The 27,163-nt window shown below is 42.6% G+C and overlaps 1 protein-coding gene across 8 annotated transcripts in view; it reads right to left on the reverse strand.

Moving 5' to 3' along the window:
- EIF4G3 (eukaryotic translation initiation factor 4 gamma 3) overlaps positions 1–27,163 on the reverse strand; it is a 523,222-nt gene that overhangs the window by 279,303 nt on the left and 216,756 nt on the right. For 6 of the 8 annotated variants that reach the window (XM_029579175.1, XM_029579173.1, XM_029579174.1 and 3 more), the window contains exon 4: positions 18,541–18,636. In XM_029579175.1, the coding sequence (XP_029435035.1) occupies positions 18,541–18,636 (96 nt within the window). Of the gene's footprint in view, positions 1–18,540; positions 18,637–27,163 lie in introns of those variants that run through there. The other 2 variants (XM_029579177.1, XM_029579176.1) reach the window with 1 other exon arrangement.

Consider the following 27,163-nt stretch of genomic DNA (forward strand, 5'->3'; position numbering starts at 1 on the left):
TAATTGGGATACATCCCACACGACAATGGGAGACTAAGTGCAGTAAGACCTACATAAATCTGAGAACAAGACTGAACAGACATAGCGTTTTGCCGTCTACAAGACGCTGATCAGTGCCAACTGCACTTAAATCTACCCTATCAGAGTTGGTTTTGGGGACAGATGTAATAGGTGGGGTGGTTTTTAGGGGTTTAGGACCCTACCCTTACACCAAGTGGCAAACCTCCATTTGAAACCATAAGACTTCCTACTCAATTCATTTATATCCTGGAAGAGAGGAGATGCAAGCAAGATATGCTACAGACCTTCAGATATCTGAAAGATTTTAATGATGCATGAACTTCAAACTTTTTCCACTGGAAAGAAATCAGTAGAACTTTATGTCCGGGATGGCAACCCAAGAAAGAGATCTAGGCGTCATAGTGGATAACACATTGAAATAGTCAGTTCAGTGAGCTGCGGCAGTCAAAAAAGCAAACAGAATGTTGGGAATTAGAAAGGGAATGGTGAATAAAATGGAAAATGTCATAATGCCTCTGTATCGCTCCATGGTGAGACCGCACCTTGAATACTGTGTACAATTCTGGTCGCCGCATCTCAAAAAAGATATAATTGCAATGGAGAAGGTAAAGAGAAGGGCGACCAAAATGATAAGGGGAATGGAACAACTCCCCTATGAGGAAAGACTAAAGAGGTTAGGACTTTTCAGCTTGGAGAAGAGACAGCTGAGGGGGGATATGATAGAGGTGTTTAAAATCATGAGAGGTCTAGAACGGGTAGATGTGAATCGGTTATTTACTCTTTCGGATAATAGAAAGACTAGGGGGCACTCCATGAAGTTAGCATGTGGCACATTTAAAACTAATCGGAGAAAGTTCTTTTTTACTCAACGCACAATTAAACTCTGGAATTTGTTGCCAGAGGATGTGGTTAGTGCAGTTAGTATAGCTGTGTTTAAAAAAGGATTGGATAAGTTCTTGGAGGAGAAGTCCATTACCTGCTATTAAGTTCACCTAGAGAATAGCCACTGCCATTAGCAATGGTAACATGGAATAGACTTAGTTTTTGGGTACTTGCCAGGTTCTTATGGCCTGGATTGGCCACTGTTGGAAACAGGATGCTGGGCTTGAAGGACCCTTGGTCTGACCCAATATGGCATGTTCTTACTATGGGTCATAAAATTAAACTCCAGGGAAACGACTCAGAACCAACACCAGAAAATATTTCTTCACGGATAGGGGAGTGGGTACTTGAAATGCCCTTCCAGAGGAGGTGGTGAAAATAAAACAGTCAAATAATTCAAAGTAGCATGGGATAAATACTGTGGATTCCTAAAGGCTAGAGAATGGAAATGAAGAAAAGGAGCATAGGGGTAACTTGCTAGTGCAACGATTACTACCCTGAACTAATAAGCCTGGATACTTTGATGCAACTGCAACACTGCTCTCAGATAACCAACGAGGGCACCGATTTTTATGGTACGGGGAACTGATAAGCATGGAGGAAAACCTGCATGGAGCAGCAATTACTGCCCTTAACAGAACGGCAGGGGAGAAGAAAAACAACCAATAAGGGCTAATAACATAGTCTGGGTAAAACAAATAAGCATGGGTGCAGCTTGCTTATTGCGGCAGCTACTACCCCAAACTAATCAAGCTAGATATTTCACTTGGATGCAGCTCCATCACTGCTCTCTACATTAAAGGTGGGGATGGAAGGGAAATAGAACCAAGAGCTAAGAGAAACAGATAAGTATGAGAGAAAATATGTGTGAAGCTTGCTGGGCAGACTAGATGGGCCATTTGGTCTTCTTCTGCCGTCATTTCTATGTTTCTATGTAAGACAAGGGTTTACTACCCTTAACCAATAAGCCTTGATTGCTTTTGACACAAACTACATCATCATTCTCTGCTTTGATGGTGGTGGGAAGAGGAAATGGATTCAGATGACCACCAACACAGGCCCTGATTTTTACAGTCAGGGGTACTGATACACAGACATAAGTGAAAAAGTACAGGACTGCTTCTAAGGCCAAGTCCATAAGCAAAACACATTAGCACTGACTGAATTTTCAAGAAGGCTCATCGAATAACTGCAGGGAGTGGCAGTTGCTACCCTTAAGAGAAGCATGGGGTAACCTGCACAGTGTGGCAGATACTACCATAAGAAGCTTGCTGGACAAACTGGATGGACCATTTGGCCCTTTTCTGACATCACTATTGCCTTGAAAACTAAATCTGAATGTGAAGCCCCTTTAAGTGGGCTCCCCATCCTAGACAAGATACATCTGAAATGAAAATTTGGTGAGCGAAAATTTACAAAGGGTAATCCTTTTGTAAAACTGGAATAGAAGGGCAAGACTAGGATGGGGGGGTGGGGGGGAGGGGTATCTGTTCTTACATAACAGAGATGTGATTCTGAAGACAATGCATAACTTGATTCCACTGAAATTTCAAAATTCATTTGAACATCCAGGCTCTGGAACCATGTGACAAAGAGCTTCATAAGCACATCAGAGTCTTCAGTTGAGACTCTGTATTTGCTGCCTTTGGCTCTTAAAGAAGGTCTCTATAGCATTTACTCAGATTGGAGAAGAGAGGCAAAAGAGATATGATAGACAATCAAATACATGAAAAGTATTAATGATGCACTGGAGGTAAGTCTCTTTCAATGGAAGGGAAGTTTATATCATGGGTTTATGATATAAGGCTCTGAGGAGGCAATCTCAGATGTAACGTTAGGAAATATTTTTCATGGAAAGATGTTGGACACATGGAATGCCCTCCAAGAGAATGTGGGGGAGACTTTAAAAGGGCTTTGGTTAAGCGCAGAGGTACATTAATATCAACAAGTGAAGAAAAAGAAGATGCACAACTGAGCAGCATGCATCTAATTTTTCTAAAGTGCCAAACTTGAATGATTCAACAATGCGTGTTAGGGCTGACAGAATGAATGGCAAAGTGGGTAACGAAAGAAGTCCAAGAGGATACGCAGGCATTTACACAGGTGGGTCTGTCTGGCAGACTGCAAGTAATAATTAGAAGTCATAGCAGGAATTCATGTAGCCAGGTCTGTCTGGCAGGCTATGCAGGGAACCTGTTTAGACAATGGTCCTGTAGTATTGGTAGCTATTTAGATTACAAAACTTTGTAATTATGCTTGGGAAGGAGGAGTGCAAACAGTAAACTAAGTGGAGAATCTTATATGCTCATCTGCCCAAGATGGCAAGTACAAATGAGAATCAACAAAAAATGTCCTGGAGAAGATATCTATGCAGTCATGCTCTATGGCTCGCAGCTAGCATACACCCATGCAGTGTGGAAATAGCTGGGTAAGCTGGATAGGACGATTTTGTTTTCCAGATGTCATCTACTGTTACTATGACTTGAGCAGGGAGATCAAGGCTTCGCTCAACTTTCATACTTATCCTCAGAGAAACGTACTGAAAAGGCAGAAGACCACAATGGTGCGATCTGGTCACTGGTACAACTTGTTGAGCCTACAAGGCCAATTTCTTACTGGGCTTAAGTTCACCTGCAAGGTAAAGCACATAGCCCATTTTCCCAAGACTCAATTTTTGGTGGCACTCTGGAGGAGGTTTTACAGCCATCAGTGTCTGGTTCTTCCCAAGACAAATGCAGCTCACATTGTGAGGGTCAGTGATGGATATCTGGGATGTATTGGGATATATTCCCTTTGAAAACTGCCTAGAGAAAAAATACCTGCACAAATTTGTACCTGTTTTTACAGTGAGTAGTTTTTCCCTGTACAATTAAAGCAAGCAATTTTAAAGATGGAAAATTACTTTCATTATTGCCTCTGCCAGATCTAACCCTGCCTTCTGAGCCCACCCACATTTTCCACAGGTAAAGTGTTTACAGTAATATGGGGGGGGGGCGGGGGAGGAAGATGGCACTGTATTAGGTCACTTCATTGTTAGCTCTCCCCTAGATCTTGTATTTCTTGCTTTACCCTTTCTATTATCTTATTTAAATATGATTAAGCGTAAAGGCAAACTTGAATCTTACCCCGAGTCGACTATGCCGTCTATCGGATGGATAATTCTGTGGTGGTGACTGAAGGAACGAATGGATCTGGTAGCGGCATTGGGAGCAATAGTTTTCTCTCTACTTCTTGCAGGGACTGAGACTTGGATGCATCGCAGATGTGCTGGAGCAGGACTCAGACAAGTTCAGCATTGTTTTTCTGAGGAGTGTGGCGAGTCCCAGAGGTGTAGAAGAGGCCCAGTTGAATAGGGTAGATAGCGTCATGTCTGAGGCGGAGTATGAGAGTGCTGTTCAGCTGAAGCCTAGTGCATTTCCTCTCTCTACATTTGGACTCTGAGTCCAGGGTGAAACCAGCAAAAGAAGTATCCAGTGTAGAACTAGGGCAGTTGATGCAACCTTTATGGGCTCTTTATCTCAGCTTTGCAATTTTTCTAAAGACATGTACAATCTCGGGAGGAATCAATTTATGAATGTTATTCTAAGATTAATAACTGTTCCCTCAGAGTTAAGGATTTGGAACAAACTCAAGGTGCTTTGAGTAAGGATAACATCTATCTGAGGAAACAGATTGAAAAACTGGAAAATGCAGTCCATTATAAGAACTTATGATTTTTTAATTTTTCCCATAATAGGAATGCTCCAGGAGAAACGCTGAAAGATAACTTTTTAATGTCTTAAAGAATTCTCCTAAGAAATTGCCATCTTTAAGTAAAGTTTATTATAATCCTGGGACTATTTGGCCGATTCAAGAGAAAAGGATTATGGACATTTTGACTTCTCCAGATGGCTTGAATTTGATCTAAGTAATTGAAACGTCATTGGAGGAAATGATAATTAGGGCTACTTTGGATGCCACTTTGGATCTGATATGAACAGAAACTTTGTGTTGGTGTTTTTCAGCGCAGATTGGTGTGTTTTCATGGGCATACTATTAATATATTTCCTGATTTTTCCCCTGTTTCTGTTGCAGTACAAAAGCAGTTTCTTGAGCTGCACTCTTTGGCACTGTCCATTGGAGCTTCTTTATTTGTTAAATTTCCATCTAAGAATATTGATAAGTATGTAGATAAGACATTTCCATGGACCCAGATTAACTGAAGGTTTTTCTGCAAGGATATGTTCATCCAATACTGCTCAAGCTGGGTTGGGTGATATTCAATCTTCCCAGGGAAGGGCTTAGGAGCGCTTAATGATGTAGCAGCTAGTGTTAAGAGATTTAATCTCTATTTCTTTTTTGTTCTCTTCCCTCCACCACCACCCTTTTTCTGGGCTTGATTTAGACAGCCCTGAATATATATATTCTTTATATAAATCATTTTGTTTGGATTTGTTTTAGGGATTTGTGTTATTTCCTCTGATTGTATGTCTTCTGTATTTGAGTAAATTTTATAAAGATAAAATTGTTAAAACAAAAAAAAAAAAAAAAGGTATGCGTACATTTCTATCTGTAGAAAGTAAGGGCAATTTTCAGGCAGCCGATTTATTCAGGTTAAAGGGTTCTCAAAACTATCCTCAATTTACAAAAGAGTAGAAAACCTGACTAAAAGATAAGTCCTTTTTCAAAGGGTTTAGCCGCTCAGCTTTGGAGGTTAGGGGGCTAAATTGGCCCATTTGAAAATTGAGCCTGGCTGAGCACCTAAATTTAGGAAACCAAAAAGCAGGCTTTGTCAGGGGCAGGTTAAAGTCAGGGGAAGCAAGCTAGACACTAATCACTGATTTTTTATGTTAATTGCTTAATTTAAGTGCCCAAATTTACTAAGATACTAAGTGTGGCTGAAAATTTGACTTCCCTTAGCTAAAATCATCAAAGTTTGGCTGCCTAAGTGATGTGCTGAGTGTTTTTTGAAAATTGATCACTAGGAATAAAATAAAATTTCTGACTGAGAACAGGAGGAAAGCACAAACACTAAAAAGTAAAGAACTATGGAGATTACAAGAATACGTCTAACTGGAACAGTGGGAAAAAAAGCAGAAAAGCCATGGATCCAATGCAACATACTGTACATGTACATAAAACCTCCTTGTCTCTTCCCAAGATGCTCTGCCATTTTGTTCCACAAGTGGCCACCAGTATGACATGGTGGGCCTGCTTGTCTTTAGAGAAAGGCACGTAATCTAAGACTTCTAGTACTATGATATAAGTACCAGAAAACGCAGAAAGAATTTTCATCTCACCCTTCATGTTAATGCACTGTCAGGTTGAGCAAAACGTTTTTGGTTAGAGCAGCTGGAATTGAATTTTCATTCTCTGCATATCTGCTCTATATCGTCCTAATCAGATTCACTTATTTCACAAGATAAACAACCAAACTTTTTAAATTTCCACTTGCTATTCAGTGAAAATGGTTTGTAGAAATATAATTACGTTCTGGGCACGTGACTTTCTTCCAAGATGAGAAATAGATATCTTTTACTGTGCTTCCAAAATGTTTTTCTGATACTTTAATTTTCACCAGAAACAGTGAATGGGATTGCAGGGATCTGGGTTCCATTCCCAACTCAGCCAGGGCTGGAGATATTTTGAAGGTAAAGCCAGTCATTATGCAATGGTAACATCTGAAGCAGGATTCAGAGCCCATGATAGCAAGGTTCCAGAATGAACCTGAGCACTAAGTTATTTATGATTTGAGTATGATGTATCATTATTGGTTGTTATAGTGGGGGGTTATACGTCTTGACAAATAAATGACTCTAACCAAGGATGGTCACTGTGACGAGTGGACTAGGTAAGCTGGGAGAGGATATAAAATTAAGGGAAAAATCGTAGGGTAGCTGCAAATGAAGGCTCCTGGCATCAGACCCCTAACCCTGCCTCCAACAGAGCTGGAAGCCCAAAAGAACAGGAGCCTTCATTTGCAAAAAATACAAAAACTAAAAACAGTCAATGACTCGCATTAACACAAACCATCAAATAACTGGACTGGCTAAAAGTGTCATGTCTTTTTATTATGCAATTAGTGCATTCTAATGCTAAGAGGACTGGTAACATCGCTTCTCTCCAGTTTAAATAAAGACTGTGAAAGCATTATACAGTAACAATGATTTCATTCATCACTAATATATCTTGGAATCTGTGTTCTGCAGGCAATAATGGAACCAGTACTTTTGCTTTCAACAGCTACATGTCTAAAAGAAGTCACCAGTTTATCAGTAAATATGAGAAACATCAGAGGTGTAAAAATATTTACAAATCTGGGCAAATTTTAGGAGCAGGAAAAAGATACAGGGGTTTTTTTTGTTTGTTTTTTGCTGAAATTGTGTTTTTTTTTCTTCACTATGTTTTGTGTGTTTCTTTTTCCTTACTAGATTCTTCTTTTTTTCAGAGAGGGTGTTGCATTTTGGTTTTGGAAGAGTGGTCTTTTTCGCATTTCTTTGTTTTCTACCCCCTCCCTTCAAGCTTTTTCCTCAGCCTTGCCTGCTCTCTAGGCAATAGCAGTAAGTGGACATCAGCAATTTAATTTTGGTCACCCAGAAACCTAGGATATTTCCTCCCCTTAACATGAAAAGGCAGGATTGCTAACCTCTGTCTCTCAAGAGATTTCCAGCACAAAGGATATGGAGCAGATAAGATTCTCAACTCCAGTTCTTGAGGTTGCAAACAGACCTGTTTTCCGGACATCCACAATGAATATTCATCAGATATATCTGCATTCACTTGATCCAAGAACAGATTGCTTTGAATTTTTTTGGTGACTCAAAACTAGACCAGCTTGTGGCCCTTGATGACTCCTGGACACCATTACAACTAAACAGGCCTTCTGAAACAGGTCTTTCAGTTAAAATCAAGCTGGTTATTTTTTGCACATATTCCAGTAAGCCTCCTGCTGAGCTTCCCATCATCCCTGAGACTCTTGACTGATGGCTTATAGATAGCATCCCAGGTAATTAAAGCAAGTAAATGAAAACAGATCCAATAATGAATATTTATGCAGAGCAAGGAGGAAAAAAACAACCCACTGCATGCAGCTCTTGGCTGCTCCATAATACAAGCAACAAGCTGAGCTGGGGATGCAGGAAATCAGAAGCACTAGCTTGGTTAAACCCAGAGGACATATAAAAGCGGTTGGTAATTGTCAGGCACTGTCACAATTTCTCAATCTGCCCACCAATTCAGCAGCAATGCTGATCACTGCAGGTATACCTCATGGTATAGAATCATCACGCGTTAACAGCACAGAGCAGACTAGCAAGTACCACTGGGATTCACAGTGTGCATGTCAAAATATTGTTTACAGTAAGAATTTTATAAGCAAGGGGCAGATGCAAGTGATTTCTTCCATGTGTACTGTAAACTACACAAAATTAACTGTCATTTCCTCCATTCCTAAATTAAACACCAGTTTATCATGGTCCAGGAACTCCAGTCGACAGCTATGCACATTTTCAACCATAAAAAATAACCTTAACAAAATGTAAATATGCTGGGCTGAGCAGGATAGTTTTGTTCCAAACCTGAGCACCAGCTCAAGAAAGTCATAAAGGCATTGCTTAACGTCCTTGGGTAGAGTGTACCAGTCACCCCTTCACATTAGAAGAGCCAACCTATTAAGCATGATCATTCCTTGTTAATCTATAGCATATAACCCACTACCTTTCCAGGGACCCTGCACTTTCAGCCTCTTTTCCTGTTTAAGCAGACTCTGTACAAATAACTCAAATTATGGTAAATACTAACCCCAGACCCTCCCCACAAAATACAAAAGAACACTTCTGCTCCTGAAGTGATAACAGAAATGTCTGAGAGTGTACTGCTTGCAAACCCTGCCCGTACCATTCAAGAACCCTTGAGACACACAAAAAAAAAAGGAAGACGCACATTCCACAGCAAAATCTAACACTAATCATTCTCCCCTTACCCTTCAACTGCACAGAAAGTATATTCTTGCAAACAAGGACATAACTATTTCGAATTATATTATATGGTAGTTAGAAATGAAAAAGGTGTATATGTGTAGTGGCTGCAAGGGAACACAACTGGTTTCCAGACACTGTGCTGAAGGGGGAGGATACTTTTCAACCTGAGGGCCAAATTACCTGTCTCATCACTGTTCCACAGAGAGCTCTGGCTCCTTAGAGCTCTACACCTTAAAATTGTCACGTCATGCTTTTCATTGCACTGAAATACGTTTCACTTAGATAGAAAATGATCAGATTTACAAATGAAGAGAACAACATAACCCTAATTCAAAACAAACTTTGGGAGAAGGGGGAATTCTTTAGCAAATTTCACACAAGTGAAAAAATCTCACTCTGAGAAAGCAAATTTTCTTACCTGTATCAAGTGTTCTCTGAAGTCTGTGAATTACTAGTCACACATGAGTGATATCTTTACTCAGTGGCAACGTATGTTTTCCAGAGCTTTTCACACATTTCTTGAAAAGAAAAGCAGTTCCTACACTCCCCACAGCAGGCAATGTGCCTCATTCTGCAATTAAGCTCAACTCCAAAAGAAGAGGAGGAAAGTTATGTATGGCTGGTGTTTCACTGACTTCAGAGACCAGCTGGTAAGATAAGAAATGTCGCTTTCTCTGAAGTCAAGTGAAGCACCTATCACACACATGGGACTCGCTAGCTAAGGGGCGTCTTTCAACGAAAGGGAAAATCAAGAACCAGCAAGCCCACCAACAGGGAAGTGAACTTGGGCAAATTCAAACTGCCATTATTTTGTAATTCAAGCTTTTTCTTTTCATTTTTAAAGGGGAAGACAATCCTAAATTATAATAATGTGCATTAGGGAGGCTAAAGTTGGACTATAATTCTCAATGAGGCTGGACAATAGACTGCCCAAGTCTGCTGTCTCACTGGGAGCCAGCATTGAGGCAATAATGGGACAGAATATGTGGTCTAAACTCCATTTTAAAAGCTTGCAAATCTCCTCAGAGGTTGACCTGCAATGGGCTATGAACACAGGCTTGGAATGGACTATGGGCCTTAAGCTATCTTTATAAGGTCAGAAATAATTAGACCTAAGTGAAGGATATGCAGTCTGATATTCAGCTGGGAAAGGGTCTTTTTGACACCACAATCTCGGATTTGTTGGGCAAAACCTTGAGCGCTAGGACTTGTGTGTGGTCTTTAATTTGTTGCAGATAGAAGGCAATGTTCTCTTGCAATTTAAAGTGTGCATGGATTACTCCCTAGCCTTGGGAAAAATGTTGGATGGATGATTGACTTATGGTGGAGGTGTGCCACAGTCTTAAAGCTTGAACTTAGAAAGCATGCACAGCGCCACCACAGTCTTGTGATAAAACTTAGTTGGTGGATAACTGAATAAAGCTTGGAGCTCACTGACCCTGCATGCTGAAGAGACCAGCAACTAAAGATGCAGGTCAAGTGGAAGAGTAGCCTAGTGGTTAGAGCAGGGGGCTAAGAACTGGGGAGACCAGGGTTCGAGTCCTGCTGTTGCTCCTTGTGACCTTGGGCAAGTCACTTTACCCTCCATTGCCTCAGGTACAAACTTACATTGTAAACCCTCTGGGAATACAGAAATACCTACAGTACCTGAAGTGCTAAAAAGTGGAATATAAAAATCTAAATAAATAAATTTTAGTGCATAAGAAGCCAAAGGCTCAAAGGGGCCTTTCATCAGCCATGTTAATATTACACTGAGTTTGGAGGTTTCAACTGAAGCAAGCCTCTTGTAAACCTTACAACTAAGGGATGCACAGAAACAGACTCTCCTTCTATAGGACAGTGGTATTGCCCCTGCACAGAACTAGCAAGAACCATGATATATCTTTTCTTTTGCCTGTGACTTGTCTATGTGTTACAGTCAGTTCTGAAGGAAGGAGCTGAAAACATCCCTTCCTGTGTCAGCTCTTGCCTCAGCCACGGAAGAGTGCAGCTATCCAGTTCACTCCTAAGACAGGTCTTGTCTATTCCGCTAGAAAGATCATGCAATAAAACCAGAACAGATTCTTCCTTTCAGAAGTCCTTTCTGGTATCAGCAACTAAAAAAGTAAGTTAGTATCTTTTTCTTTGCGGGGGAACTGAGAAAGACACCCATCTTGGCTTAAACTCTTATATGTTGGTAATATTCCTCCATAATTCTGGTGAAAGGGCCCTCAGTCATTGCTGTAGTCACCATTTATATGCTGGACAATTTGAATATTCCAATGGACAAGGTTCACCCAGGAATAGTGTTCACTGATTGAAGAGTCTGATTTTGTGTTCTCAAAGCATGAAATATAATTTGCCTTTACAGTGAAGTGTCTGTGGATTGGCCTATGTAAATATTTATTTCAATTCTTGTATTCTGCAGTTTCAAAATCAATTGATCAATGTGGATCACAACCCGACAATTAAAAACATAACATACATTTGCAATGGTTGTTAAAACAACTATATCATAATAGTTGATGCAGGCTACTATTATGATATGGACAGTTTGTCCATTTTGCATGAAAAAAATATACTCTGTGTAAATAAAATACAGACCTATTTTGGAATCTCAGATTTGTATTAGTCTGGATTTATGAGCCAGCCCTAAAGCAGCAGTGAAAGTTCAACTAGTGGTTTCCTTTTATCTGCTCTCAGTGAGAACTACAGGTGAAAATTTAACCAAACACAGGGTGGTTAGCTTTTACCAGATAAGGAAAAACATGATGGTTCACAACATCACCGGATCAGCTAGAGACTATATTAAAACCCTATAAACAGGCAATGATTTACCCATGTTTCTTAGTGAAACAAAGACAATCTTGGTACCACAGTGTATTCTTCTTAGGGATGAAGATCATCAGCTTTTCAGGGGTTATTTGATCAGCAAGACAGAATAAATATGAATTCCAGTTGCATACTAAATTATCTAAGGTAAGATTCTGATCATCAAGAATTACAAGGACCTCAAAGCTTCAGGATCCAAATCTTTCAATGGCTGGACACTTCTGCCAAGTACTCACAGAAAAATAAATGAAAAGGTGATTAGATCAAGAAACTGGAATATAGCTCAACAATGTCAAACCGATCCAAAATGTGACCCCTCTTATGGGTTGGGGCCATTACCAACTGAGTAAGTTTTTCACCCTCTACCCAGGATGGGAAAATCCTATCCTCACTGGGCATTGGGGCATCTATGCGAACATGAAAGTACCCAAAAATAATGCAAGATGTGATCTCCAAAAGGAAGTTCGAACAATCCTGTCAGCTCATCCAACCCATGAAAACAGGGACCTGACGGCAGTCTATAGACCAACATAATGAGCCCCAATGCCCGCAGCTGCCACCCTCATAGCTGTCTCAAACCCGTCATAGGCCGAGCAAACCTCATGTTTATCACAGTCCAGGCCTTGCTGAACTATCCTCAAACTCCTCTTGAACTTCCAGAAGTTCCCAAAGTACGGGCCCATATAAAGCTGATAGCAGGCAATGCTGGCTGCTAGAACGGAGCCCTGGAATACTCACTGACCAAAAGCATCCAGAGCCCTATGCTAACGGCCTGGTGGAGCAGACATAGGAGTCCGAAGCCTCTTTGCCTTCTTTAGGGCCGATTCCACTACCACTGACTGGTGTGGAAGCTGTCGGCATAGAAAACCGGTGGTGGGCTGGACCAGATAAACCACATCCATCTTGCGGGTCACTGGAGGAATGGAGATAGGATGCTCCCAGAGCCGTACAACTAGCTCCTTAAAAATCTCATGTACTGGTACTGCAGCCAACTCCTTAAGAACATCAATAAATTGCAGGATTTATAGCATCTTATGAAGAGAATCCTGTTCTGTTAAGAGCTGGAAAGGAACTGTCACTGCCATAACCTTGACAAATCCAGCAAAAGATAGATCTCTGGAGGAGACTTCCTCTCTTCTCCGGCAGGCAGGATTCAGAAGGCAAATCTTGCAATTCCTCTGTGGAGGAAAAGGATGCTTCACCTTCTCAAGGATCGTATGGGACCTCCCCCTTCACTTTGGAGATGTAGGAGGAGCAGCCCCCACCGGAGCCCTATGTTTCGATCCAGGTCTTGGGGGCACTGACGGCATCCTGGGACACAGTGGCACCGATGAATCCACCAGCCATCGAGGGCATTAAGGGCACTGGTCCCAATGGCCCCAGGAGTACCAGAGGCTGCGGGTGCATCATGCGCAATCTGGGTGCCATCGGTCCTGATGGGCTTTCCTTTGTCTGAGGAGTCACTCACCAGAATGGGAACCGGTGGTAGTAGCAGCGATGCTCCCTTCGTCAGTGAAGGTGGCCGGGGCATCGGTGCTGGCTGGGTCGGCAAGACACTGAGGAGCAGGTCCAGCCATTCCAGAGGCACAAGCACCAAAGGAGTCGTCTCTTGTGGTGGTGGCAGTCCCGATGGAACTGGATGCTCTATGCCCTGCAAGGCCTGGCTGACCACCAACCACAAGCATCTCTCTAACTCCTCCTCAAAGGCTGCCAAGGACAGGACGACTTGAGGAGGTGGCAGCAGTGGAATTGGATCACCCCCAGAATCACAATCACAGGGGGGGGGGGGAACTGCGCCTTCCACCGGTCCCGGTGGAGACCGCCAAGTTTCCTTGGGAGGACCAGAGAGTGTAACCTCCTCCGCACGAGACAGCTTCAGGGGAGGCATGGAACTGGGTGGTGCCTTCCCGTGGTCCAACACCTTCAAGGAAGAAGACCGGTGTCTGTTTCCTGGATTTTTCCCGGTGCTCACTTCAGTCCTTCCCCGGGACCGATGGAGACGGAGAGGAACCCAATCTGGACTGTGAGGATATTGACTTCGCTCAGTCCCCTGCCCCTACCTCTGGGTCAAAGACTGGTAGCAGAGGGAACACCAAGGCTGAGGCTCCTTTTCCTTGTGGTGTAGAAGTCCCAGATGCTGACGAGGATTCCAATTTTTTAGCGCCTAACAGTTTGAACAGGCGCACCCGGCGACCCTTGGGGGTCATCTGGGCTCAAAGATTGAGACACAGACAACATGTGTTACCCCCAGGCAGAGGACACAGACCTCGTGGGGGTCTGTGAAGGACATGGTCCGAGGGCACTGGGGGCAGCAGCGAAATCTGGATGCCATGGCGAAAAGAGCGCAATGAGCAGTCTATGACCGTCCGCCACCGGGAGGCGACACAGTGGTAACCCATCAAAAAAACTTACCGATACCGAAAGGAAAAAACTCTGAAAACACACACACAGAGGACCCCAACGGAACTTGGGAAGGAAGAAAACAATAATTTCTCACAAATAAAGCACGAGCTCCACAGCCACGAGGCTTCAGCTTCTTGGAAAAAGAGAGACTGAAGAAGGACCCCACATGAACATATGGATAAGTAGCATGCTGGGCTACTAAGGTTTCTGTGCCAGGCTCCATCTGATGATGTGACCCATCCTGCTTGTCCTTGGAGAATAACAGTGTCTACAATAAGATCATGAATCAACAGTTTTATTCATAATAGGTCTAGCTTTGAGAAGGCCCATATTTAAATTCAAGAACCTGGGTAGAGGCATTAAAGGAGGGACAGCAAGGCAAGAAAGATGTACAGTTTTACCATAGCAACTATCCCTTCTTCCCCAATTAAGGGTAATCATATTTGCAAAACCTATGTCAAAAATCTCCTACCCTCTTTAATATTTACCTCCTCCCCCTCTGCCAATTGTTAACAGACCTCAACCTAATTCACTATTTGTACGCAGACGACGTGCAGATTCTAATACCGATAACAGAATCAATCTCAAAAGCGCTCACCCATTGGAACAACTGCCTTCTATCCATCACTAATCTACTCAACAGTTTAAACCTGGTTCTTAATGCCTCCAAGACAGAGCTGCTCCACATATCCTCAAACGAAATCAATATCTCCCCACCATCTCCACACATCTCTCACATTACTTGCAAGCAGGTTAGAGACCTTGGGGTAATACTAGACAATCGTCTAAACCTTAAGAAAATGGTCAACACAACCTCCAAAGACTGTTTCTTCAGATTACAGATTCTAAAACGACTTAAACCACTCTTATTCTTCCACGACTTCAGGACAATCCTCCAAGCGCTACTGTTCGCCAAAATAGACTACTGCAGTCTATAGACTACTGCAGTCAACTCACGCTCTGTTTATACTAATAATTTCTCCGCTATCTCTAGCCTTTCCTTCCTTCCAGCAGTCTATGCCTCCAAGTTTAATTTCCCTGTTAAATGTAACTTTGCTTTTTCACGTTCAACCTTTTGTTTTGGTTACTGTTCTTGGTTCAGTTCCCCTATTCGATGTGAACCGACCTGATATGGTCTCTACCATGAAGGTCGGTATAGAAAAGTGTTAAATAAATAAATAAATAAAAAACAGAACCAAGACCAAAACAAAAGAACCTACTTGTTGCTCTGAAGAAGTAAGTTCTCAAATCTGTTTCAGGAACACATCCTTAAAGTATAGGTCTGCATGTGGAGGTCCATCCCCTAAGTACGGCAATGTCTCCTGTGGAGGGGCATGGCCCAGGGTTAACATCTTGTCCTCTATCAGAGGACTCAGCTGTCAGAGACTACAATGGGATACTGATTTGCATAAAACCTCAGCCTCCCACCTACAGGAAAGTCTTGTGAAATAAGGACTGGAGTGTTGGCTAATCATTTCTGGATTCAGTCAAAATCTTGCCCTGGTTTTGACTAGGTAACAATGTTGGGGTTTAGAGCTTCTGCCTTCATGGTGGGGGTCTGAAGTCCTATTGTTGCCTTGAGTGAGTCTATCCTGAAAGCTTTTATTCTGTGCAAAACAACGCTTCCTTAGACTCAGATATTTTCTGATAGAAGAGGTTAGCTTGGAGGTGCTAGTGGAGAAGGTCTAAAGCATGGCCTTTATTGATGTCTATTGTATTATATTTTTCCACATATACTGTAACAGGCAGTGAGTACTCTTACTAGTAGAAAGGGGTGACCCAAATTGAAATTACATTATAATCACTATATCCACTACCTCTTTGACCTAATCTCCAAAGAGATTCACTCAAGTACACGGCATGCCATGAAGTCTTTTCTGCAGATCTTCTCAGAGGCCAGATGCATGCAGTCGCATGAGTCCATTCATCTATAGCCATGACAGAGGCTCTCAAAGCAGTCTTAAAATCATTCATATGCTGCTGGGAGGTAGAGGTACTTCCCAGGTGCAGTCACTTCAGGGGTCAGAGAGCAGTGTCCAGAATCTCCCTACTTTCAGATTCATAGAGACACAACTGCAGTCATTAATTCTTCAATGAACCTTTCATGACATTTCCCCTCTGCTCTATGCCTGAGCACTCTGAGATAAGCTTGGAGAGTGAGATCTGTCTCAGCCTTGAAGCCTAGGTGTAGGCATAACAACTAGAATCAATGTTTTGTTTGGTAAATCCTTGACTCCAGAAGATGGTGCAGCTCCATGGGCCTTCTGGTTTGGTGCTTTTTTTTTTTTAGCAGATTTCTTATGGTCTTCGAGATAAGAGTTGTATCTTACAGATTATAACCCTTAGTGACATTCTAGAGCAGGTATTACAATGGGATGTATCAATCTTCTCCCAAACATATATAGCAGGTCTTGAGATGATCTACAATGGATATCATCTGCCTGCACTTTGGGCAAAACTTGGAGCCACTGCCCTTCTTCTCTAGCATCATACAAAAAAAAAAATCAACAAAGCAAAGTAAAAGAAGAAATTCGGAGCACATGATTAAAGTAAGAAAAAAATTCAATCTGAAAGCCTGGCAGGAGCTGCGGCCTTAAGGCGGCTCACTGGCCAAGTTAAACAAAAAATCTGGGAAAAAAAAAAGCCAAAATACCTGAGGAAGTAAGGGTAAAAAAAAATTTAAGAGATTCCCTAATTAATAAAAACTGCCCAAATAAAAGCAGATTACTAACACAAAAAGTTGAAAACAGGAGACTGCTGAAGCTGAAAAACACATTAGTTCACCTCAAAGATAAAAATGAACTGAGGCAAACTGAGTATATGGCAGAAAGGAAATTTCTGCAGATGCTCAGAGGTCTCAAGAAATTCCTGGAAAGCTCTGGAAAACATCCATCCCCACTGAGCGGAAATATCACCTGGGTGTGAGATGAGCAACTCATTTGATTTCAAAGAATGAAACTGGTATTTTTAACTCAATATATAGTATTTCTGTGTTACGTATCTTGCCAGTCACACACTTTATCAACTGGTGAACAAGAAATACAATAATCAGTATTTGCTGTTGAACGATTTAAGACTAATTAGTGGCATGTTTCTTCATAAAGGGTAGAGGTAGAAATCTCTCAGATTAGTAGGCCAAAGCCTGCATTTTTGGTACATGTTCTTTTGGATATGCAGAGATAACATATACAAAATTAAGCACTAGGTATGCTACGCCCTGATTAGTGCTTTTCCTTTAGCTATGGGGCAGAAACTACATGGTGAATACATAAACCAAGGAAATAAGCATTAACTGACAACTGCAATTAGGTAAGAGAGAATTCAATTAAACATTTTGTTTAAATGTAAGTGATACTAAAGTAAAATTGCTAGGCACAGTTCAAACATCACCCTTAGCCTGACAGTCATGAACAGTGCTGTGCAGTGGTACATGGTGTAATCTAATTTGGTTTTGGAGCTAATACTTCTTCCTTAAATACATGCATGCAAATATATGATTGTAAAAGTATATACTATGTGTACGGCATGTACACAGTACAAATGGATTTCATGGCTGAGCAGAGGGTTAACAGAATTAAGTGACTCAGGTCGGAGATGTGAGAATCTATAGGGCACAGGAGAACTCTGCTAGACAGAAGGGGAGGATGCAGCTGCTTCAGAGAAACATACGGACTGATCGCTTCTCCCGGAAGTATAGCACACAACAGGAATCCTGGAAGAAGAGTGTCAGGTGTGTGGAGAAAAGGGCTCCTGCAACATATTAGGCCTAATGTTACTTGAAGATTAACCTGAAGCAAACAGGTGAATTCCATAAGGGTGGTAAAACCATTGCTGCTGGTCTCCAGCAAAGCCAAATCATCATATCTGAGGAGAACCAGCATTATAAACTATTGAGTGAGTGTGTGTGTGGGGGGGGGTAATGATCAATACCTGGTAATTACTCTAAGAAACCATTTCTAAAATTTGCATCGCTTTTCTAGATCTATTTATTCACATTAGACTACCACCAATCCCCTTCCAACATCATGATTTAATATTTCAAGTTAGAAAGGAAAGGGTTGTGTCCAGCCTTTTGCTTGGCAAGATTTTAGTGAGGTTTGGTCAAGTTGCCTTAGACCACTAAATACACACTACAGTGTAAATTTAATATGCCAAAGTTCTGTATTTCTATATGTGGATTAGAGGTTTCATTTTAAAGCCGATTTCAATTAAGCTGAGGGAGTGAAAGGAAAATTCTAACGTGAACAAATACATTTAAAAATGTAATGCTAAAAAATAAGTACCTAGAGTAATTACTGTGCTTTTGTCCTTAACAATAGCTTCCAAATACCTAGGGGAAAAAAACACGAATTATGTAATAAACAAAGACGATTTGTCATGCAAAAGCGAGAGAGAAAAAGAGCAGGATACATACGTAGCTATACATGGAGATTGCAGAAGCAAGAGCGAGCAAGCGGTCCCTTACCGGAGAGCGATTCGGAGGCTGGGTGTTCATGGTCTGAGCAGCTTGGGGATACACCAGTGTCGTGGCAGCTGCATTCTGTCCAGAGGCGTAGGGAGCCTAAAAATAAGAGGGAGAAGAAGAGTCAAACTAGGGCTCTAACTACCTTAGGACACGTAACAGCTAATTTATTTGTTTTCTGAAGTCTGACCTGAAAAGTCCAACCAAAATATTTGCCAAATCAGATCTGAGGCTTTTTAAATCGAGTGTAGGAGTTTGTCTGAGAGGTTTCACTTTCTTCACAGTTGGAAGGGAGGGGGAATCATTTCTCGTCTGTATAAGGGGCTCATCTGTAACCACTTGGTGCTAAGCCCACCAATGAGTCCTTCTGCCTCTCCATCCCAAATCACAATCCAGGCTCCCCCATTCTCCCTACAAAACAGGCTCTGTCAATTTAACTGAGCAATAGGCACTGCTACAGTATAAACCAAAGGTCCTTTCATTTTTCCACTGTTAATAAGAATACAAACTATATTTCTGCTAATTTCTTTAAATCTGACCTGAAATCTTTATAGGCCTGGCTACAAATCATAAGCATGACACCAGCTGAGACCCAAGTCCACTCAGAAGGCAAAATTATCAGAAACTATGCAGTTACTTTCTTGATAATTATACCATAGCAGTAGAGCCCCCACAAACCTACCTCCTTCAGCTCCAGTCCTGCTCCCTCTTGTATCACTACTCCCTCTCCTCCTTCCTGCCCCTTCCAACTCCCATCCTTTTTTCCTTCATCCACCCCCCCACTTCCCAATCCCTGGTAAACTCTCAAATACACAACACGCCTGGTGCCAATCTTATGCACACCCCTGGCGTTGATTCTCTCCCCACAACACACATGTACACTGCGTTGATTCTCTCTAACCTTCTCATCCTAGTGAATTCCCTCATACCCTGCAAGTCAAGGCACTCTATCCCCTCTCACACCACCAATTCCCCTATTAGATCCTTAGCATCCGCTGCAGTTGCTCCCCCCGCACCCAGTCCTTCAACCACCGTTAATCTCCTTTCGTTACACCCCCCCCCCCCCAAATGCTACGTCCTGTGGCTTGTTATCCAAAGCACAATGCAGCACGATATGACCAACACTGGTAGTACTTGCCACCATGAAACCATACCTTCCCACTGCGGCAACAAAACCCACCCAGTTCCTAACCCACTGCTGGCACACCTGATGCTACCCATGCTGCTGCAAATGGTGCAGCCTACCTCAGAGTCACTCATTCTCTCACAGTACATCACTGGTGGTCCTACCTCTGATGTAGCTCACTTCAGGGCCACTACCCCCCCCCCCCCCCCCACAGTCCGACACAACCCAAAACTGCAGCCAGACTCTGTGAGCCCACAAGGCATGACTGAAAGACAAACAAGAATTGCCCATTATAGTAGCTTTCCCAATGAAGAAGGATCAACAGAGAAGTGCTGCAAGGATCCGTACTGGAATCTGTGCTATTTAACATTCATAAATGGTCTTGTAAAGGGGGCAATGAGATAATCACATGTGCCAATGGCACAAAATTATTCAAAGTTATTCAAATAGCAGGGGACTATGAGGACCTTATGGAAAGACCTTGCAAGATTAGGACACTGAGCAGCTGAATAGCAAATGAAATTTAATATGGACAAGTGCAAAGTGATGTGTATAGGGAAAAAAAATTATAGGTAGACAAAGCTGGGTTCCGTATTAGGAATCACTACCCAGGAGAACGATGACCTCTGAGTCCTTGTGGACAGTATAGCTAGTGTGCATCAGTGATCAAAAAAGAAAATAACGCATTAAAAATTATTTGGAAAGAAATGGGAAAAAACCCCCCAGAAAATATCATAAGGCTCTGTACCGATATATGGTGTGACTGCACCTTGAGTGATTCGTGCAGATCTGATCACCCCATCTCACAAAAGATGAAGCAGAACTGATAAAGGCACAGAGAAAAGGTACAACAGAGATGAATGGCTCTCTTATGAAGAAAGGCTAAACAGATTAGGACTTTTTAGCTTGGAAAAGAAGATACAAGTTTAGAAAACAATGTGTGGTGTGGGATGGGTATTTACCCTTTCAAATACTAAAATAAGGGGACACAATCTAACAACCAGCGGATTCAAAACAAATTGTAGAAAATTCTCACACACTGTGCATAAAGCAAGGTTGCTTAACTTTAACAGGAGCTCTCCACAGACACCAAGAAAAAATCAGCCACAACCAGTGAGTGATATCACATGGCACCAACAACCCAGCTCTCAGAGCTCAGAAATGTTTGAGCATGCGCAAAAAGCCCTGTGCACGGCTGCTACCTCATGAACTCCTCAGTCTTTTCCAGAGCTTAAGCATTGTAGTAAACTCTCCAGAGAGGTAGGCAAGTAACAAATGGCCGATTTATCCTGCTTTCTACAGGGACTTTATAGGTAAGCAGCCTTGCTTTCTCCGAACAGCAGGATTAAATCAGCCATGACTATTGGAGTCCTAAGCTGAGGGCTGCCGTGTGGATAAACTGAATGACTCTGAACAGGATGTGCAGAACTGTTTGTTCAAAGATACCGTCTCTTTGGGACATACTGTTAGGAGGGCAGTGGGACATGAAGATCTGAACAGATGACCAAGTAGCTGCAATGCAGATATTTTCAATTAAGGTGGCCTTTTTGAGCCACTGAGATTGCCACGACTCCTACTTTATGAACCTTCAGAGTCTTTAAACTGTAATCCAGCCAGTGTGCTAGCAAATTTGAAAGAGCTCTTTTGGCTATTGCCCTTTCCATCCTGTTGGGACTGAAGGACACACTTAACCGAAAAGCTTGACAGTGAAGTAGAGTCCTCTGTATCTTATACACTAAGGCCAAGGGGGTGAAGATTCTACTCTCCTTTGTGCACATATGGTTTTGGAAAGAACTTACGATTGCTTGACTGATGTGTATAGGAATCCCTCTGCAGAGGCCTGCGAGGGTTAATTACAAATAAGTGAAATGAAGGACTGGAACAGCTAGGATAAATTATGCTGAGTGGTGAAAATCCTTCAGCAAGACCCAAAACACTTATTATTTCTAGATAAATATGTCACAGCAACCAGAGTTATCTTAGCTCCTGAGAATAATCTAAGTTTAGATTATACATTCTATGTATGTTCCATAAACGCAGGTTGCTAAAGTTGCAAGCTTGCATAATAAGAGAGTTGCCATTTTGCAAAAGTATATTTGTAATGTAGCTGGGACTTTACTACTTCTATTTCATGTAGCCAGCTTAGCTAGAACTGCCTTTGAATCCACTGAATCTTATCTCTACACCAGTTGTATGAGAGTTTGGCCAGCCAATTAGCTAGGAATAATGTTTATTCATCTACAGTGGCTTGCAAAAGTATTTGACACCTAAAAAGTCAGCAGATGTGTATGGATTACAAATAACACCTACACAGATTGTTCCAGACAGATGTTTATTGCAAACCAGTATGCTCTTAAAGTACATTTTCAAAGTTACAATTCATTATTTCTCTGCATTTTTTTGTAAAAATAAATAAATAAATGAATGAATGAAATAAAATATAAAAACTAGAGTGTGTCTGGGAATTTCTTGGCTCTTTTCCCAGACAGTAATTACTTTAGAATTGCAAGTTGTTTTTTTCTTTTAGATTGTGTATTGTTTCCCCTAATTAAAGGACTGTTTATTTGAATGCACATTAATGGTTTTTCTTTTTTCTTTATATATATTGGTTGTAATGTATTTATTTAGTTTCCTTAATATGTACATATTTCTTCTAAAGATGTTATCAAAGATTCTAATTTGAAAATAATAAATAAAGTAAAGCTGCTTACCTGTAACAGGTATTCTTCATGGACAGCAGAACAAATTAGCCACACAAGTGGATGACATCATACAAAGGTGCCAACATGGGAAGAGAACAGAAAAAAACTCTTTCTTGGTGACTAAAAAGCCTTTTACAGCATGTGCGGGAATTCCTGCGCTGCTGATATCACTCGAGCCATTTCAGCCTCTCCCAAGTTTTAGCTTCAACTTCAGGGAGGTGGGAGAGATTGTATGGCTGATTTGTTCTGCTATCCATAGAGAACACCTGTTACAGGTATGCAACTTTGCTTTCTCTGAGAATAAGCATAACACAAACAGCAACACAAATGGGCATTTCCTAGCTAAAGGCTGCTGAAAAATTATTATTTTTATTTTTTTTTGCGCAACCTGTGAAAGACAAAAGAGGGAAGCTGAACCTAATAACTAAATAAGTGTTGAGGAACTGCTTGGTGAAAACTATCATCTTTATAGGAATCCTGGTCTAACTAGTATTGTGAAAGTATGGATAAACTTCCAAGTAGCTGCTTTACAAATGTCTAGAAGGGTAGCTTGACCCAGATATTTATTATTTATTACTTGGATTTCTTTCCTGCCTTTCTAAATATGAGAATCACTCAAAGCAGAGTGCTGAGGTTGCAGTAGATCTTACTTGGAGAGCTTTTACACTTTGCAAGAGTAGATAGAATACCAGCTCTGAAGTACCAGTATGAAATGCACTGGGATAGCCAAGAAGAGAAAGGTTTTTTGTTTCCATTTTTGTTTTTTGTTTTTTAAATAAGAGATCTGGCTTTTTGTATCATATGAAATAAACAACTGGGAAGGTTTTCTAATGGATTCTGTTCTACACAAAAGAAAAGTAACACTCCTCTGTAGTTCAAGGTTCACATTTTGTTCTGCTAATGATGAATGCAATTTTGGGGAAAATGTAGGTAGATCATTGATTGGTTAAAATGAAATTGTGATACTGCCTTAGGCTGGAATTCTGGATGCGTTCTCAATATTAATTTATTATGGAAAATTTGTGTGAAAGGAGCTCACCAATTCTATGTGACAATGTTACTGCTAAAAGGAAGAGAAAGGAGTCTCTATAAATGCCAAAGGCTCTACTGTATTTAAGCATGGCTTCATTACCTAAGACTACATTTGCTTCATTGGGTTGCAGAAGCCCTAATTAGAGACTTCAAATGGGAGAGACCTTTAATAAATCTAGACAATTGGATGTTGAGATATAGGTACTTCCTTGAAAGGCAACAGCATGCAACAATGGCACTTAGATGTACTCTGACTGGATTTGACTTTAACCCATTATTTGACAGGGCTAAGAGGCACTGAAGCAATGCCGATACATTACAGGAGAATGAATCCTCGTTCTTGAGTAACACTAAAGCAAATTTTTTCCTTTTAAAATTATAAGATTGTCTAGCTGCTGGTTTTTAGCTGCCATAATGACTTGCATTACCTAAATAGGAAAGGGCAAGGCCATTACTATTTTACTTTCATTATCAAGACCTTTAGGGCTAGAGATAGTAAGGACAGTGTTTCCTAACTGAATTAGGGGATCTGGAAATTTTGGAAGATGAATTGATTGATCCATTGCTAATCTTTGAAGCCATACTTGTAGGGACCAAAAAAAGGGCTATTAGAATCATTTCCCCTTTGTCTTTTCATAACTTATAGAAGGATTTTTAGATGAGGAGTTGGTAGAAAAATATACATTAGGACTGTATTCTATGGTATCACATTGTTTAGAAGTACGAAACAAAGATGAGTTAAGAAAATAAGAAGCTACTATACTGGATCAGACCAAGGGTCCATCAAGCCCAGTATCCTGTCTCCAACAGTGGCCAACCCAGGTTACAAGTACCTGGCAACTACCCATATATTAAATAGATCCCATGCTGCTAAGAAATGCCACACTGGGTCAGACCCTCCCTAATACCAATAATAGCAGTGGTTATTCCCTAAGTTAACTTAATTAATAGCAGTTTATTGCTTTCTCCTCCAGGAACATACCCAAACCTTTTTTAAATCCAGCCACACTAACCACCCTCCGGCAATTAATTCCAGAGCTTAATTTTCCCGCCTGAGGAATTTGTTCAAGTCCAGGATTGGGCTAAGGCCCTCTGTTCTCTCTGGAATAAGGAAATACCAGTAGAAGCCATTTCCCCACTGAGTGGATGGAATGGGATCAACCGCCCTGGCCATTAAAGAGGGCAGAGATCTACTGAAGACTCCCAAGAGGGGCATGGGGAAGAGTCCGGAGGAAACTCCTAGAAATACAAACGGTAACCTCCGCCAGACGATGGAAAGGACCCATTGGTCGGTGATGACCGTCGTCCACCGGTCCACAAAAGACCGCAGCCATCCCCCGACCGGAGGGTCCGCTGTCGCAGGCAAGGGTGTGTGGCTTAAGCTCCCTTGCAGCCAGCCAAAACCCTGTGGCAGGGCTAGGGTGAGGTGCTGACTGAGACCTAGGGGTGCGCACCTGTCTAGGGCAAGACCTCGGTCCAGGCTGTTGAGACTGCACCCTACTGGCAGGAAGGTAGTACCTTCCTTGGCTGGTAAAAAGGGAGCAGAGACCCCTGCCTAGAAGACTTTTTGCCCAAGGATTGAAAGTCAGAAGTGCTAGTTGAAAAGTGTTGCAGGGTTTTTCATGATGATCTTTCAGCTAGACTACCGCTTCCTTTACCTTATCACCAAAGAGATTTTCTCTGGTGCAAGGCAAGTCCGCGATACAGTCCTGAATCTCCAGCTGGAGGTCAGAGGCTTGTAATCAGGCCATACAATGGACACCAATGCCCACTGCAGCTGCTCTGGCTGCCGTCTCAAAGATGTCATATGCGGACTGCACTTCATGCTAGTCGCATTCAAAACCCTGCTGCACAACCTTCAGGAAATCCTTCCGCAGCTGTTGTGGAAGGCGGTCCCACCAGATCCTGAACCTGCTTCTAGAGGTTTCTGGAGTACTGGCTCATATACAGCTGGTAGCAGGCTGTGCAAGCCGCCAACATGGAGCCCTGGAAAACCTTATGCCCCAGGACATCTAGGGCCCTGTGTTCACGTCCTGGAGGAGGAGCAGAGGCATTGGTGCGGGACCTCTTAGCCTTATCTATGGCGGACTCCACCACCCCAAACTGGTGAGGAAGCTGACGCTGCTCAAAAGCTCAACTAGATATACAGCGTCTGTCTTCCGGTTAACCGGAGAAACTGAAATTGGGGGTTCCCTGAGGTGGACAGTTCCTTGAAAATGTCGTGGACCAGGACTGCTACCACTTCCTTGGGAGCATCCATGAATTGAAGAAAGTCCAGCATCTTGTGCCTGGAGTCTTTTTCCATCAGGAGCTGGAAGGCTACCAACTTCACCATGGCCCGGACAAACCAGCAAACGTCAGGTCCTCTGAAGGACAGCAGCGTCTCTCCTCCAGTGTGGACGGCTCAGAAAGTAGATCCACAGATTCTGCTGCAGAAGACTAGGAAAGCTAGTCTTCCCATGAGTCACAGGGGGCAACCTCCTCACTCAGATCACCTGGTGACACCGGTGGAGGAGCCCAAAGCATGGCCTTGGGGGCCCCGAAGGCACAGACAGCCCCAAGAACACCAGAAGCATCGATGGTGTCGATGAACCCAGCCGTTCAGTGCACAGCAGACGTGGAGGAATAATCACTGGCCTTCCCTCGTCCGAGGAAACAGCAATGGGAATGGTTTCCTATCGTGGTTGCACCGGTATCCCCGGATACATCAAAGGCTCTCGGGGCATCGGCACTGGTTACGTTTTTATTACACTGAGGAGCGAATCCAGATGCTCCAGCAATGGTGCCAAAACAGATGGCACAGGCTCCTGGGGCGGTGGTGGCCCCAATGGGGCAAGCAGCTTGATGCCTTGTAGGGCTCATCCAACCGCCAACCGCACCCTGCACTCTAACTCCTCCTCAAATGCTGGTAATGACAGGATAGCTTGAGGCGGCGGAATCCGGTCTCCCTTGGAGCCCTGAGGGAGACTGGTGCCCGGCACTGGAATCGGTGGGGGATCACCTCGGGCCCTTAGCTTCGACGGAGGTCGATGCTTCGTCTGTGCAGGGCCACTTCGGTGGTGTCTCTGACAATACCTTCCTGAGCTTGGAGTCATGGGAGGAAGATAACTGATGACGGTGCTTCCTCACTTTCCCATGATACTCAGCCTGGTCTTTCCCCGGCGCAGAGCACAATGGCGATGAACCAGATCTAGAATGGCAAGAAATAAACATGGGCAAATCCCCAGCCCCTAACTTGACCTGGGAACCAGGAGAGGAAATGGCAGGACAGGACCGGTACTTACAGGGTCCTCCTTGCCCATAAGAGTTGATGTCCCAATGCTGAGGTCGAGGGCTCAGACTTCTTGAGCCCAAACTATTTCTCCATCTTATCAAGGCGTACACGGCAACCCTTGGGAGTTATCTAAGCACAAAAAGAATAGCCGTGCACATTGTGCAATGCCCACAGGCACAAAATACAGACCTCATGGGGGTCTGTGAGGGACATAGTCTAGGGGCATTGGGGGCAGCAGTGGAACCCAGATGACACCATCGAAAAAGTGAGATCAACAAGAGGTCAATGGCCGGCGACCACCGTAAGATGGCACAGTCGGTAATCAACCGCAGAGAACGGGTACTCACCACGACGCCTTCTAATTAAGGGCCAGAGAATGATAGAGAGACCCTGCGAGAGAAGAAAACCAAGAAAGACTCAAATGGAGGTTTTCCAAAGTAGAAAAAGCTTGAGCTACACCTCCGTGAAACAAACGCTCAACAGAATAAGAGA

Source organism: Rhinatrema bivittatum, chromosome 15, assembly GCF_901001135.1.
Source record: "Rhinatrema bivittatum chromosome 15, aRhiBiv1.1, whole genome shotgun sequence".
Classification (NCBI taxonomy): Eukaryota; Metazoa; Chordata; class Amphibia; order Gymnophiona; family Rhinatrematidae; genus Rhinatrema; species Rhinatrema bivittatum.